This window comes from Macaca nemestrina, chromosome 9, assembly GCF_043159975.1.
Source record: "Macaca nemestrina isolate mMacNem1 chromosome 9, mMacNem.hap1, whole genome shotgun sequence".
NCBI classification, from domain to species: domain Eukaryota; kingdom Metazoa; phylum Chordata; class Mammalia; order Primates; family Cercopithecidae; genus Macaca; species Macaca nemestrina.
Genome location: NC_092133.1, coordinates 64,270,152 through 64,284,148, shown reverse-complemented (window position 1 = coordinate 64,284,148; position 13,997 = coordinate 64,270,152). Strand labels below are relative to the sequence as shown.

The following is a 13,997-nucleotide window of genomic DNA, read 5'->3' as shown; positions in this document are numbered from 1 at the left end:
TTCAGGGGGAGTGTAGAAAGTGATGAGAGCCAACACTGTAACAGGAACGTGAACTGGTGGTGTTATTAGTTCGAGTAGCTTTAACCATTGCTATCAATACATCTCACATCCTCAGACTGGCTCCAGTTGAGGCCATGGGATAAAATAACTCTTCACCAGTCTTTATATTCATAATCGTGATGTTTCATCTGCTACTTAAAATCTCCTTGGGAAAAGAGAGAGTAAAATAATAAAAAGACCAGCTAGCATCCATGAGCACAAAGACAACCAAACCAAAAAACAAAGTGATTTTCTTCATTAAAAGGCTCTGTGCACGCCGAAGCATTCTCAAAAACAGTTTATACCTTCTTCGTTTGTCTTCGCAAACTCCAATTTTCTGTATTTGACTTTTCCCTCTTAAAGCAACGCAAAGCAGCACACTGCGCAGGCGCCTGTGGCCAAGCGCCCCCCGGGAGTATTCCGGCGCAGGCGCGGGGGTCGGGAAGTGGGCGGGCTCGCGCGCGTGCTCGGCGGTTCACTTCCGGCCAGCCCCTCCCCCGCCTCCCTCGCGTGGCCACCTCCCCCTCTGCCTTCTCCTACCCAGTCTCTTCCCCAACTCTCCCCACCCCTAGTGCTCTCCGCCCCGCTTGCCTCCTGTTCTTCCCCGCCCGCTCCATCCGGGTCGCTGACGGCTGTCTCTGGACTGGACAGCAGTGGCGTCCGCTTTTCTCTAAGGAACCCGGTAAAGTTTCACAGGGGCCGGGGAGGGGAGCAGCGGAGCAGCGGCAGAGACGCCGGAGGTGCCCTGGTGATCACCGCCACTGGCTGACGGAGGAGGGTCCCAGGAGCCGGATACCTGCTTCAGCGACCGCGCTGCCTTGGTCTCTGGGGAAGGGCCGCCCCGCGTCACCTTGGGCTTCCCCTGCCCTGAAGGGCTGGGCGAGTTGTGGCCCCAGTGGGTTCGGGGGCGTGTGACGGCGTTAGGGAGGGGCAGGCCGGGCTGGGCGGATGCAGGCCGGCTCGGCACAGGGCGCTTTCTCAGCGCTTCCTAGGGGTGAGGGGCGTGGGGCGAGGGCAGGGTTGTGGCTCCCTGGCCCCGGGGCTGGAATGTCGCACCTCCCTGGGGATGGGCTTCTCTCAGGTTGAGGCCGCGGGCTGCCAAGCCTCGGCCGCCGGCCTCTGAGGCTGTTGCGAGCGGCCGGTTGCGGTAGTTGTCTGCTCGGCTGCGAGGTTGGGTGTGTGCAGATGATTTCTCTTTCCCGGTCCGCATGAGCTGATCTGGGTGCACGTTCAGGGAAAGACGGGACTAAACTGCTTCTCATTTCCCTACCTGTTGCTGGCGAGAGGACGCCTCTGTGCTTTAAAGAAAAGGGTGGTTAGACCTCGCGCGCTGAAGTCGGGGTATTTTCCTGTATTACTCTTATTTTGTTTTTTAAATATGGGAAGACAATGCAGAAGTCTTGGGAATTATAGAGTTCTGATGCCCCGAAAGAATGAAATCAAACTTGTTAGAGGATGATGGGTCGTGGAATGGGACACCTTGGGCACTTGCTAACAGGAACGTAGGAAAATTGAGGTTGAGACTTCGCAGGCTCTGTAGGAATGTGCATGACTACTACAGAATAAGGCTGACTTCCTGTAATTATGATATTTAGTAACGCGATGTGTTTAAAAATCTACGTATGTATAGATGAAGTGGACTCTGTTATTTGTGTCTTTACAAGTGAAGAAATAGTCAATGTGCTGGAAAGTTCTACAGATTTCGCCATCAGACTATCAGTGCCCCAGCCCCCATTCCTATTCTTGAAAAATCAGCAGTGCTGGAGTTATTTGCAATTAACCCCCGCCAATCTTTAAATAATTGTCTCAGAAGTATAGATAGATATAGATTGCTCACGGGAGAGTTTTTTAGTCCCGGTTACCAATTGTAATAAAAGAGGTTGAATTTTGGAGAGAATTGATATTTAAACTGCATGAGTTTTTTTCTGTATTATAATTATGCAAATTGATTTAGTTTTAAAATTAGTGAGGTTGGAATGTTAGTATTTTGATTTGAAAAATGGGATCTTTGGAGGTGATTTGAGATTGTGGTTTGGTAAGAGAATCCTCATTTTCTCTCTGGCCTATTAAGAATAATTGGGAGAGTCGTTTAAATTGTGGAAAATTGCTTTAAATTTCCATTGTTGGTTTTATTTCTGTTACAGATAAGAACTTCCATTTTCTGTTGATGTGGAGGTAGGTATTAGAAGGCTTAATTATACTAGGATTTGAGGGAGATTGCAAGGTTATGTTTCTGCAGTTGGCTAAATTTTTCACTGTGTATATTTGCTTCTTGGGCAGTGAAAAGATGTCTTATTTCTTGCTCCCACTGAAATTATTTAAAGCAAAAAGTAGAAAAAATTGTGATTAATTTCATCAAGGTACTTACTCCCATTAGTTTAGTCTATCACAAGATAACCAGAAGTCAAAACTAGTTAATATGTTTTAAATTTTGCAAAGGATCGTAGAAAGTGACATATTTTCCCTAAAACTTTCTGTATGATACATTAAAAAAAATACAACTGATTGGTTTTTGAAACAATGATACTTATTTACCATGTTATAAAGTAAATTTAGTGTTTACCATGTAGCAATTATTGTAGCCTAGCACTTGAAAGAGCAATTATACATCCTTTTTTCTTTGAAGTCATATTAACTTCTTTCTATTTCCTCAGACATAGGGTACCTCCAACTTTCCGGGGTTTCAGAAGAGAATTTTTTATTGAAACTGGAAGACCAAAATAATTACAAGCATGTTGTGCTGGGGCAATGCATCCTTTGGACAGCTAGGTTTGGGTGGAATTGATGAAGAAATTGTACTAGAGCCCAGAAAAAGTGACTTCTTTATAAATAAAAAGGTCCGAGATGTAGGATGTGGACTCAGACATACTGTATTTGTTCTGGATGATGGAACAGTGTACACTTGTGGATGTAATGATCTAGGACAGCTAGGTCATGAAAAATCCAGAAAGAAACCAGGTAAGTTGAAACGTTTTTAAAATTTGCTATTTCTAATAATTATATCATTTTAAATTTGAATCATCATATAATTTCTCTAGTTGTAATTATATGTTTATCAAACTTTAAAAGCAAAGTAGAAGTTATGTATTTCCATTATATTTGTATATTTGTATGGTTCTAAGTACTTTATGTTGTGGTTTCTTTTTTTTTTACGACTAGTATTATAAAACCTTATTTTGTATGACAATATAAAACAATAAAGAAAATCAGCCTGCCGTATATAGGTCTTTGGTACAGAATGTGTAGTGTGCAGGCCCTCTTTAATAAATTCTGTTCAGGCACCGTGGATAGATTTTAAATGCATAATTTACTTTGTGTTTACCTTACCTTGGGAGTAGGGGAAGAAAACAAGACGAAAAGCTTTTTACTTTGACTTGCTTGCCTAAAATATGTTTTTATTCTTTTTATCCCTCTGTCATAGTATTTTAAACATGTCATTTTATTTGGTTTAGTTAGAAATATCTTTTATTCCTCTAATCTTTTACTTTCTGTAGCATTGCTAGCTATTCAAGATTTTGTGACTATGAAGTGTCCTATTTTGTAATAGTTGTACAAGCAAAATTAAATAATTTGTAGGGTAATGAGAATTTTGAGGAATTTGGTCACATTTCATGTTCTGTTTTCCTGGATATTGTATTTTAAAATCAAATATTTCTACATGTAGGAATATCATTGTTATGTGAGTTTTGCTTTCAATTATGATAACTAAAAGTTAACGATTTCAGGTGGTAAATTCAGATGAGACTGCAGCTATACTGACTTAAACAGTTTCTTTTAACTGTAACAATAATGGCACTTCAGTATTTTCTATGGCAGTTATTTTATCAGTTTATTATTTAAGTGGTTTCTGTTGTTACTCAACTTTTGAGAGATTAATGTAATCAGATATTCAGACATTAAATTAAGGCACGATTCATCGTTCACATCATCTCACGACCATGCCAAATCTCACTTTTCTGACTTGCAAATACTGTATTGTTTTCATCCTTTCTTTGTGGTTAAGGTCTTAGTGTATTTTCTTCTGCCTTAATTTGTAATTTATTTTTTATTGGATAAATGATAGTGACATTCGTAAAATAGATTTTTAATTCTTGCAGAACTCAGTAAATGGCAGCTTTCTTGTACTCTACCTGTCTAAGAACGTTTTATGGATTCCTACCAGATTTTCAGAATCTCAGGCATTGAGGTGGTCATATTGATAGAAATGAATGGTAATTTACTGATATGCATTTGATGATTGTCTCTGCTCCGGAGACAAATGGGCCCTTTTCTATTTTTGCTTAACTTGGAATGCTGCCTCAGGTTGAGATTTTCATGGTACCGAGGCTGCTGCTGTTCTTTGTACTTTAGCATGCCCCATAGAAGTAACTGAACATCTCTCTGTATTACTTTAATAATTTCTGAAAGGCTGTAAAGCAAGTAGAAAGTAGAAAGCCAGCACATAGGAATTGCCAGTATAGTTACTTATGTCTACTGAGGTTTAAAATGTTTAAGTGTTAGAGGTAGATACTGTGTACTAATAGTATAATGATTATAGTGCCAGGAACGGCTTCCAACTATATAGATGAAATTCTGAGAAACTTAACTAGCTAGAATAGGCTTCTTTGTGGTCAAGTTGACATTGTGATGATTGCATTGTGACATCTATATCATCTTGATTCAACCTGGAAACATTTGGTAACGTAAAGTTGGGGTGGTGAGTTTCCCTAATTTGGGATACCTCTTTAGGATTGCCTCATTGTTGTCCCGATTACACCACAGTCTATGGAAGAGAAAAGTGACAGGCATTAACTTTGTCTTTGAGAAATTTAGAGTCTGGGTTGGGAGTTAAGGTGTACATGAACAACTGGAGAGAATTAAAATTAGACATGATATGCTATGTACTTTGAGCCTAAGAAATTTAAATGATGGGAAATATTATGGGATAGAATTAAGATTTCTGGGAGAAAATGAAGGCTTACATTTAATTCTATTGGTGATCACATAAACAGCTAGGAAATAAGTCTGGAGCTGAAATAGCTTAGTTTTGTAGAGGGAGAGTGATGCTGATCCTGAGAAAAGCTTTTTATTATCAGAAGTTCTGGTTCAGTGATACATTGAAGTGAACCTAGGTTTCAGAGGGAAGAGAAGGAACTTCAAAAAGTAGTAGTTGCTCTCATAGGAACTTCACCTTTTAATCTCAGCCTTGATTGAAGATTTTTTTTTTTTTTTTTTTTTTTTGAGACAGAGTTTCGCTCTTGTTGCCCAGGCTGGAGTGCAATGGCGCCGTCTTGGCTCACAGCTACCTCCGCCTCCCAGGTTCAAGCAATTCTCCTGCTTCAGCCTCCCAAGTAGCTGGGATTACAGGTGCCCACCACCATGCCTGGCTACTTTTCGTATTTTTAGTAGAGATGGGGTTTTACCATGTTGGCCAGGCTAGTCTTGAACTCCTGACCTCAGGTGATCCGCCTGCCTTGGCCTCCCAAAGAGCTGAATTACAAGCATGAGCCACCGCTCCTGGGCTAAGATGTTTTTTAAATAATGTTTTTCACTAAATTTTAAGAATTTTTTAACTGAAGTTATTTATATTTGGAATAATTCGTTAATGATTTAAATGTGTCATTTCCCCAACCCCTTTTTAAATTTGTAAATTTGAGGACTGGATTAAAAGATAAAAAGTTGTTGGATCTTATTTATTTTAAAGTCTTCTGGTAATTGAGCAAGTTGGTTGTATTTCTGGGACCATGTAATAAACATAGTTCACTTCACAAGAGGTTTTTTGTTTGTTTGTTTTGTTTTGTTTTGTTTTGAGACAGAGTCTCACTCTGTTGCCCAGGCTGGAATGTAGTGGCATGATCTCTGCTCACTGCAACCTCTGCTTCCCAGGTTCAAGCGATTATCCTGCCTCAGCCTCCCGAGTTGCTGGGACTATAGGCACGTGCCACCATGCCCGGGTAATTTTTTGTATTTTTAGTAGGGACGGGGTTTCACCGTGTTAGCCAGGATGGTCTCGATATCCTGACCTCGTGATCTGCCCGCCTTGGCCTCCCAGAGTGCTGGGATTACAGGCGTGAGCCACCATGCCCAGCCGACTTCCCAAGAGCTTTAAACTTGTGTCAGAAGGCAGATAGAATGGATGGAACTAAGAATTGTTTCTTTATGTAGATTGGCTTTATAAATATACATATTCCATAACTAATAAGGAATAAAAGAGAAAGAGGTAGCCTTATTAAGGATAAATTATTCTTGAGATTCATAATAACCTACTGGAGGAGTTGGCCTGACAATGTAATAAATAGATTTAACCTGTGGCCTATTGAAAAGCGGTGTTTCTGTTCTGGACTTTTTAGGAACCACATGGAAAGATTTAACTGAATTCCTTTATTATACTAAAGGTGCAGATTATGTTTATTTTCATCTGTATTGTCTTGTATATGTATGTCCTTTTCTATCACTACTAGCTTTTTCTGAATTATTTCCAGAGAAGTGAATGTCTGTTTCACTTTCATGTTTTTTTTCTTCATAAGAACTTTAAAATACTTTTAAGTTAATGTATCAATTTTTTAATTTATAGCTAACAAATAAGTTTATTTAATCTTCAGTGTGCTAAACCAGTCCATTTAAATGAATTGGTTTTTTTAGACTTTCAAATTCAGTTCTGAAGATTTTAAGTATGGGAAGTATACTTTTCTTTAAAAGATCCTTTTCTTACTGTATATCTAATCATAGGTATAATTTGGTGACCATGGTCCTAACTATATGTTTTGCACATTGATTTCCATTTGTTTCATGTTAGAAATAATATTAAACTGTTTTGTGACCATAATTTATAAATAAAGTGGTGTTCTGTTTAAAAACAAGCCCTGTTATCTAAAAAATAGTTTTTTGTGTTTTATAACATTCTTTCAAATGGAGTGTTTCATTTAATTCTCACAACAGTTGTATGTAGCTAAGGCAGGTATCATGGTCCCTATTTTACAGATGAGGACACTGAGGTTAAAAGAGATTAAGAGACTAATAGGGTCACTTGGCTAGCACATCTTGAGACCACCCTAAATCTTGTGATTTTTATCCTAAATCTTGTGATTTTTATCCTTAATCTTACAAATCTTTTCCTTTGCTATATTTAGAAGGTAGAAGAATATTTGTTCATCTTTGAGAAAGGTGGTTTCCATCAGTGTTTTATTGTAATTCCAAGGGTTTTTTTATTTTTTATTTTTATTTTTTTGAGATGGGATCTTTGTTCTGTTGCTCAAGCAACAGTTGCTCATTGCAGTGGTATGATAATAGCTCACTGTAGCCTTGGACTCCTGGGCTCAAGTGATCCTCCTACCTCAGCTTCCCTGGTATTTGGGACTACATTTATGTGCCACCATGCCTGCTTAATTTTTTTTTTTTTTGAGACAAGAGTCTTGCTCTGTCACCCGGGGTGGAGTTCAGTGGTGTGATCTCTGCTCACTACAGCCTCCACATCTTGGGTTCAAGTGATTCTCCTGTCTCAGCCTCCCGAGTAGCTGGGACTACAGGTGTGTGCCGCCACACCCGGCTAATTTTTTTATATTTTTAGTAGAGGCAGGGTTTCACCATGTTGGCCAGGGTGGTCTTGAACTCCTGACCTCAGGTGATCTGCCCACCTCGGCCTCCCAAAGTGCTGGGATTACAGGCTCACGTGAGCCACCAGGCCTGGCCAATTTTTTATGTTTGTTAGAGATGGGTGTCTTTGTATGTTGCCCAGTCTGGTCTCAAACGCCAGTCCTCAAGCTATCCTCCTGCCCTGGCTTCCCCAAATTGCTGGGATTTATAGGGATAAGATACTGTGGCAGCCAAGAAAAATCTTTTAAAAATTACTATCTTGTAACTAAGGTTATATAATGAAGACAGCATATTTTATTATCATCCCCCTTGTGCATAAACTCAAAAATCATTTTAAAAACTGATGAGAAGATTGAGAGTTCTATTTTCAAAATGTAATATTGTACCAACACAAACAAAAATTCAAATATGTATAGTGTATCACTGAATGGAAGACTAACTTGATTAGCAGAGTTTATAGGTAATAGTTTTAATAGTATGATAAAATTTATTGTGGTTTATGTTGAACTTTTTTTAAAGATCATGAGCATTGATTCTATGTTTTCCATATCCTCGAATGGTAATTTCTACTGTTGAGTCATTCCAATAAAAGCATTTTGGTCACATAGTAGTGATTACTTGGTTTGCCTTTCTTGCTTCTTCATTTTTCTGACCTGTCCTCTCTCTGTTCATAAAACAAATCTATAAAATATAGTTGAAATTTAAAAAGTAATATAGGAAAATATAACTATGGGAAATAAAGTTACTCACTTAAGGGTGGGTTAAAAATAAAAATACCAGATTATCCCACACATTTCTTACTGAACCAGAGCATTTAAACCAAAGAAGCTCATTGTGTTTTATAACTCCCGGTTTTCACAATACCTTCTAAGGAAGAGAAAGATGTGGATGATAGATTTGAAAAAAGTAATTACTTGGGTCAGGAGTGGAGGCTTGCTTTGAACACTTTACTTTGAGAAAGGTTAGTGCCCAAGAATCACAGTGTCAAGGGTAGGAAAAAAAAATCATAATGCAAACAGATGACTACTGTTAGAGAAATGTATAATAATACTTTACTTTGTGTAGGACCCTACATCTGAGGAATTTCAAGAGCATTACACAATAACTCATGGTTCCTTTCAAAATGCTTGTGACACAATTTGCAAGGATTATCCTCACCTTAGGGGATAAATTTACGGAGAAATGGCAGCACAAGTTGGTAAGTAACTTGTCAAAATAGGTGACTGGTGAACAGCTATAAGTTGAATTTGAAAGTTGGAGTCTACCAGTCTCCTACCTTATTCACTAAATTGTGCTTATGTTTAGAATTATTTATAGTAATATCTTCTGTTTGAGGCAGATCAAATACTAGTGCACAGATTGTTTCCCTGCCATTCTATTTGATGGCCTGTTAAATCATTATTTTACCAAGATGCTTACATTCTGATGCCACTTTGATACTTCATTATAACTCTGTGGTATGAAGAATATTTACACAAATGAACAGAAACTTAACTATGGTAATACCCTGTCTTTCCTGTTTTTTATTATATATTGTATACATCCCCTTGTCTAACTGCTATGTTGTACTACAATCCAAGGTCCATAGTAACTGACTTGCAGAATTGATTTGGTGGCTAACCTTGGAACTTGGATTAGTTATGTTGTATAAAGTCCACTATGTAAATACATGCATCTCTCTCTAAGATGCATTGGTTTGGTGGATGCTTTATAAAACTCTTAAAACCTACACAGAAGACAAAAATAGCAGTAGATGCCTAATCTGAGCAGTCTAACAAAGGGAAGCTTCTTTAAAGGACTTGGAACCAGTGATTTTCTCTTGGGTATGTTAATGTTTTTACATGATTAGAAGTGAGCCACATACTTTCCTTAAAAGATTTAGCAGTGCGGTAGATTTTGGTTTCACAATTTGGGTAGTTAGCGATTCTTGTTGCAAATGGCAGTCTAGGGAGTCTAGTTTCCATTATCTCCTTAGTAAGGACTCTTAGGGTTCCATGTTCCCAATAGATCATACAAATGTAGCACTGTTTTTCAAGCTCATTTCTCACAAAGGCATGCATTTTTAAAACTGCTTTGAAGAAATAAAAGTTACTTCTGTATTCCAAGTATATCAAGTGCTTGGGATACATATGAAAGAATCAAATAGAAGCGGCATACTCAAATGTTTATATAAAAGTTTATTTGGGCTTGGATAATATTAGTAAAAAAATGGGTAACACTAATGAGGAAACTATATTAATGAGCTCATGGTTGAACTTCCTGTTCCCCTGGATTTTTTTTTTCATATTGATGGAATTTAAAAGGCAGTTATTTTAAATCGTAATAAATTATGATGGTTACCTTATATGTGAGAAAAACCTATGCTGTGTGTAATTATACATTTTATTGGAGTTTTGTTTTTTTAGACAGGATCTTGCTGTCACTGGAGTACAGTAGTTAAATTGTGGCTCACTGTAGCCTCAACTTCCCTGCGTTCAGGAATCCTCTTACCTCAGCCTGCTGAGTAGCTGGGACCACATGTGCATGCCACCAGGCCCAGCATATTTTTGTATTTTTTGTAGAGACAGGGTTCCACTCTTTTGCCCAGGCTGGTCTCGAAGTGATCATCCCACCTCAGACTCCCAAAGTGTTGGGATTATAGGCATGAACCACCACGTCAGGCCTTATTAGAGTTGTTTTTTTTTTTTAAGGGAAATTTCTTGCATTTCGATGGCTTATTCCTTAAACCGTAATGTTTTATTTGCCTAGATTTACTCTTTTGTGTTCATTTCTAGCATGGCAGAATTTTGGTTTAGCCTTTCTTGGCCATAAGACATTCTAGAATCCTTTAGTAATGGGCTTTTCACAAATTATTTGAAAGTATCTTAATTACTTTTTTATTCATATCTAAGATTCGCCTCATTTTATTCCTTTGCTAGGTGTTATACTATTCTGAAATAACACATTTTTAGTATTACAAGTTCTTGGTAGAGAATTTCTAACACATAGGAAAGTAAAAACTATAATGCCATCATGCATAGGTAAATAGTATTATCACATGAGACCTTTTCTGTATTCATATATGTTTCTGATTAAAAACTGGGAGTGTGTTCTTGTATCTCAACTTTTTTCTCCTGATAATAATTTAGTATTTTCCCATGTTTTAAAATTTTAGGAATATTGGGAATATTTAGGAATATAATTAACATTTTATCTTTTAGATGTACCAAAATTTATTTAAGTATTCTATTTTTTGGATTTTTTTTTTTTTTTTTTTTTTTGAGACGGAGTCTTGCTCTGTTTCCCAAGCTGGAGTGCATGGCGCGAACTCCACTCACCGCAGCCTCTGCCTCCTGGGTTCAAGTGATTCTCCTGTCTCAGCCTCCTGCGTAGCTGGGATTACAGATGCGTGCCACCACTCCTAGCTAATTTTTTGTATTTTTAGTAGAGACAGGGTTTCACCATATTGGCCAGGGTGGTCTCCAACTCCTGACCTCGTGATCCACCTGCCTCAGCCTCCCAAAGTGCTGGGATTACAGGCGTGAGCCACCGTGCCCAGCCTATTTTTTAGAATTTACTTCCAGATTTTTGTTATAAGTTAATACTGCAATGAACATATATATCAATTCAGTCTTTATTTCTTTTTCTTTCTCCCTCTCTCTCTCTCTCTCTTTTTTTTTTTAGACAGAATCTTACTCTGTTGCCTGTTGCCTAGGCTGGAGTGCCTGTTGCCATCTTGGCTCACTGCAACCTCCGCCTCCCAGGTTCAAATGATTCTCCTGCCTCAGCCTCCCGAGTAGCTGAGATCGCAGGCATGCGGACACCACACTTGGCTATTTTTTTGTATTTTTAGTAGAGATTGGGTTTCACCATGATGGCCAGGCTGGTCTTGAACTCCTGACCTCAGGTAATCCACCTGCCATGACATCCCAAATTGCTGGGATTACAGGCCTGAGCCATGGTGCCCGCCTATTTCTTTCTTTTAATTATTTTTTATTTTGGGGGGACAGGATTTTGCTCTGTTGCCCAGGCTGGAGTGCAGTGGCATGATCTCGGCTCATGGCAACCTCCGTCTCCTGGGCTCAAGCGATTCTCCTGCCTCAGCCTCCAGAGCAGCTAGGATTACAGGCATGTGCCACCATGCCCGGCTAATTTTTGTATTTTTAGTAGAGGTGGGATTTTGCCATGTTGACCAGGCTGGTCTAGAACTCCTGGCCTCAAGTGATCTGCCCACTTTGCCCTCCCAAAATGCTGGGATTACAGGCATGAGCTACCACTCTGTTTCTTTATTATTATTTGAGATAGAGTTTCGCTCTTGTTGCCCAGGCTAAAGTGCAATGGTGCAATCTTGGCTCACTGCAGCCTCCGCCTCTCAGGTTCAAGTGACTCTCTTGCCTTGACCTCCTGAGTAGCTGGGATTACAGATGCCCGCCAACATGCCCTGCTAATTTTTTGTAATTTTAGTAGAGACGGAGTTTTGCCATGTTGGCCAGGCTGGTCTCGAACTCCTGGCCTCAGTTAATCCGCCCACCTCGGCCTCCAAAGTGCTGGGCTTACAGGCGTGAGCCACCACGCCCGACCTACCTCTGTTTATTAATTTAGGAAAAAGAACATCTTTAAGGAAAGAGAACTGAATTTATTGTTTAAGCACAGTTGTGTCTCATTTTACGAAGTTTATATACTCATAAGATATTTGTAAATGAAAGTTTTTAAAATGTATGACAAGGCCGAGCGCGGTGGCTTACGCCTGTAAACACAGCACTTTGGGAGGCCGAGGCAAGCGGATCACGAGGTCAGGAGTTCAAGACCAGCCTGGCCAACATAGTGAAGCACCGTCGCTACTAAAAAAATAGAAAAATTAGCTGGGCATAGTGGTGTGCCTGTAGTCTGAGCTACTCAGGTCGCTGAGGCAGAGTTGCTTGAACCCAGGAGGCAGAGGTTGCAGTGAGCCGAGATTTGCACTCTAGCCTGGGTAACAGAGCGAGACTCCATCTAAAAATAATAATAATAATAATAAAGGTAAATAAATAAATAATTACAATTACAATATTACGACCTAATAGAGAATAGAAAACAAATGCACAAATAATAGAAATGCAATTAAAATATGCCAAGTGTTATAGGATGTATAAACAACAGTGCCGTGTAGAGATAGTATACTATCAGATAGCAACAGGCAAGTTTGAGGCTGGGGGAAGAGTAGTCCATGTAACAGATGTCTGAGAATAGTGAGCAGGAAGGTTAGAAAGGCAAAATTGAGGTCAGATTATAGAAATAAATTCAAGAGCTTGAATTTAATTTGGTGAATATCCACTGATAGATTGTAATGGGAATTACAATGGATTTATAAAGGAAAGGTTGAAAGGGAGAGAAATTGGAGGTAAAGAAATAGGCTGTAATGGTAGTCCTTTAAAGCAAGAAAGGAGCAGGTAGATAATGGAGAGACTTAGGGAGGCAGAAAGAATGGACAGACTTTGATAACCAGATGGAAATAAATAATAAACATAAAGGGAAGAGCCAGGTATGATCCTAAGTGGAATCATTAGCTGATAGAAATAAGGAATCCAGGAAGAGAAGAAATATTCTCTTTTATTTTAAGAGGCAAGTTAAAAGATTCTGGTAAGGCGAATTTTGTGGTAAACTTAATAATACTGAGTGAGCAGTAAGAAATGTAGTACTGTAAGTGGGGGCTAAATGCGTGAAGTGTTTATTTTTGATTTTGTTTTATTTTCAGTTCAGATAGGCTGACATTCCAACTGTAGACTTCTCCCCAGTTCTAACCTGTTAAGTAATTAATAATTCATTAACAATACTTCGTACTTTCGGAAGACTGCTTAAGGCACGTGGTGATACAATACCATTGTAAATTTAAAGTGACCTAAATGGTTGCCTCCTCCGTCTGTTTTGTAAACCTGAATTTCTATATACAGGGTTTTTTTTTTTTGTTTGTTTGTTTTTTTTTTTTTTTTTTGAGATGGAGTATTGCTCTGTCACCCAGGCTGGAGTGAGTGGCACCATCTCTGCTCATTGCAACCTCCACCTCCCAGGTTCAAGCGATTCTCCTGCTTCAGCCTTTCAAGTAGCTGGGATTACAGGCATCCGCCACCGTGCCCGGCTAATTTTTTTTTTTTGTATTTTTAGTAGAAACGGGGTTTCACCATATTGGTCAGGTTGGTCTGGAACTCCTGACCTGAAGTTATCTGCCCGCCTCGGCCTCCCAAAGTGGTAGGATTACAGGCGTGAGTCACTGCTCCCGGCCCATTTGCTTATTCTTTAGCTGACACAAACCTATTCTTTTTTATTTTTTGAGATGGAGTCTCGCTCTGTCGCCCAGGCTGGAGTGCAGTGGTGCGATCTCGGCTCACTACAAGCTCCACTTCCTGGGTTCATGCCATTCTCCTGCCTCA

The 13,997-nt window shown here is 39.2% G+C and overlaps 2 protein-coding genes across 12 annotated transcripts in view; one reads left to right on the top strand and one right to left on the bottom strand.

Annotated features, from left to right (window-relative positions):
• The window catches only part of LOC105466129 (myopalladin), a 140,269-nt gene extending 139,324 nt beyond the window's left edge, over window positions 1-945 (bottom strand). The window contains exon 1 of the mRNA XM_011715115.3: window positions 836-945. The gene's annotated coding sequence lies outside the window, so the exon portion shown is untranslated. The remainder of the gene's footprint in view (window positions 1-835) is intronic.
• Window positions 536-13,997, top strand: part of LOC105466126 (HECT and RLD domain containing E3 ubiquitin protein ligase 4) — a 153,895-nt gene continuing 140,433 nt past the window's right edge. For 3 of the 11 annotated variants that reach the window (XM_011715103.2, XM_071069626.1, XM_011715105.2), the window contains exons 1-3: window positions 537-721; window positions 2,184-2,214; window positions 2,694-2,997. In XM_011715103.2, the coding sequence (XP_011713405.1) occupies window positions 2,772-2,997 (226 nt within the window). In that variant the 5' untranslated portion in view covers window positions 537-721; window positions 2,184-2,214; window positions 2,694-2,771. Of the gene's footprint in view, window positions 722-841; window positions 861-1,063; window positions 1,381-2,183; window positions 2,215-2,693; window positions 2,998-8,676; window positions 8,810-13,997 lie in introns of those variants that run through there. The other 8 variants (XM_071069628.1, XM_011715102.2, XM_011715110.3 and 5 more) reach the window with 5 other exon arrangements.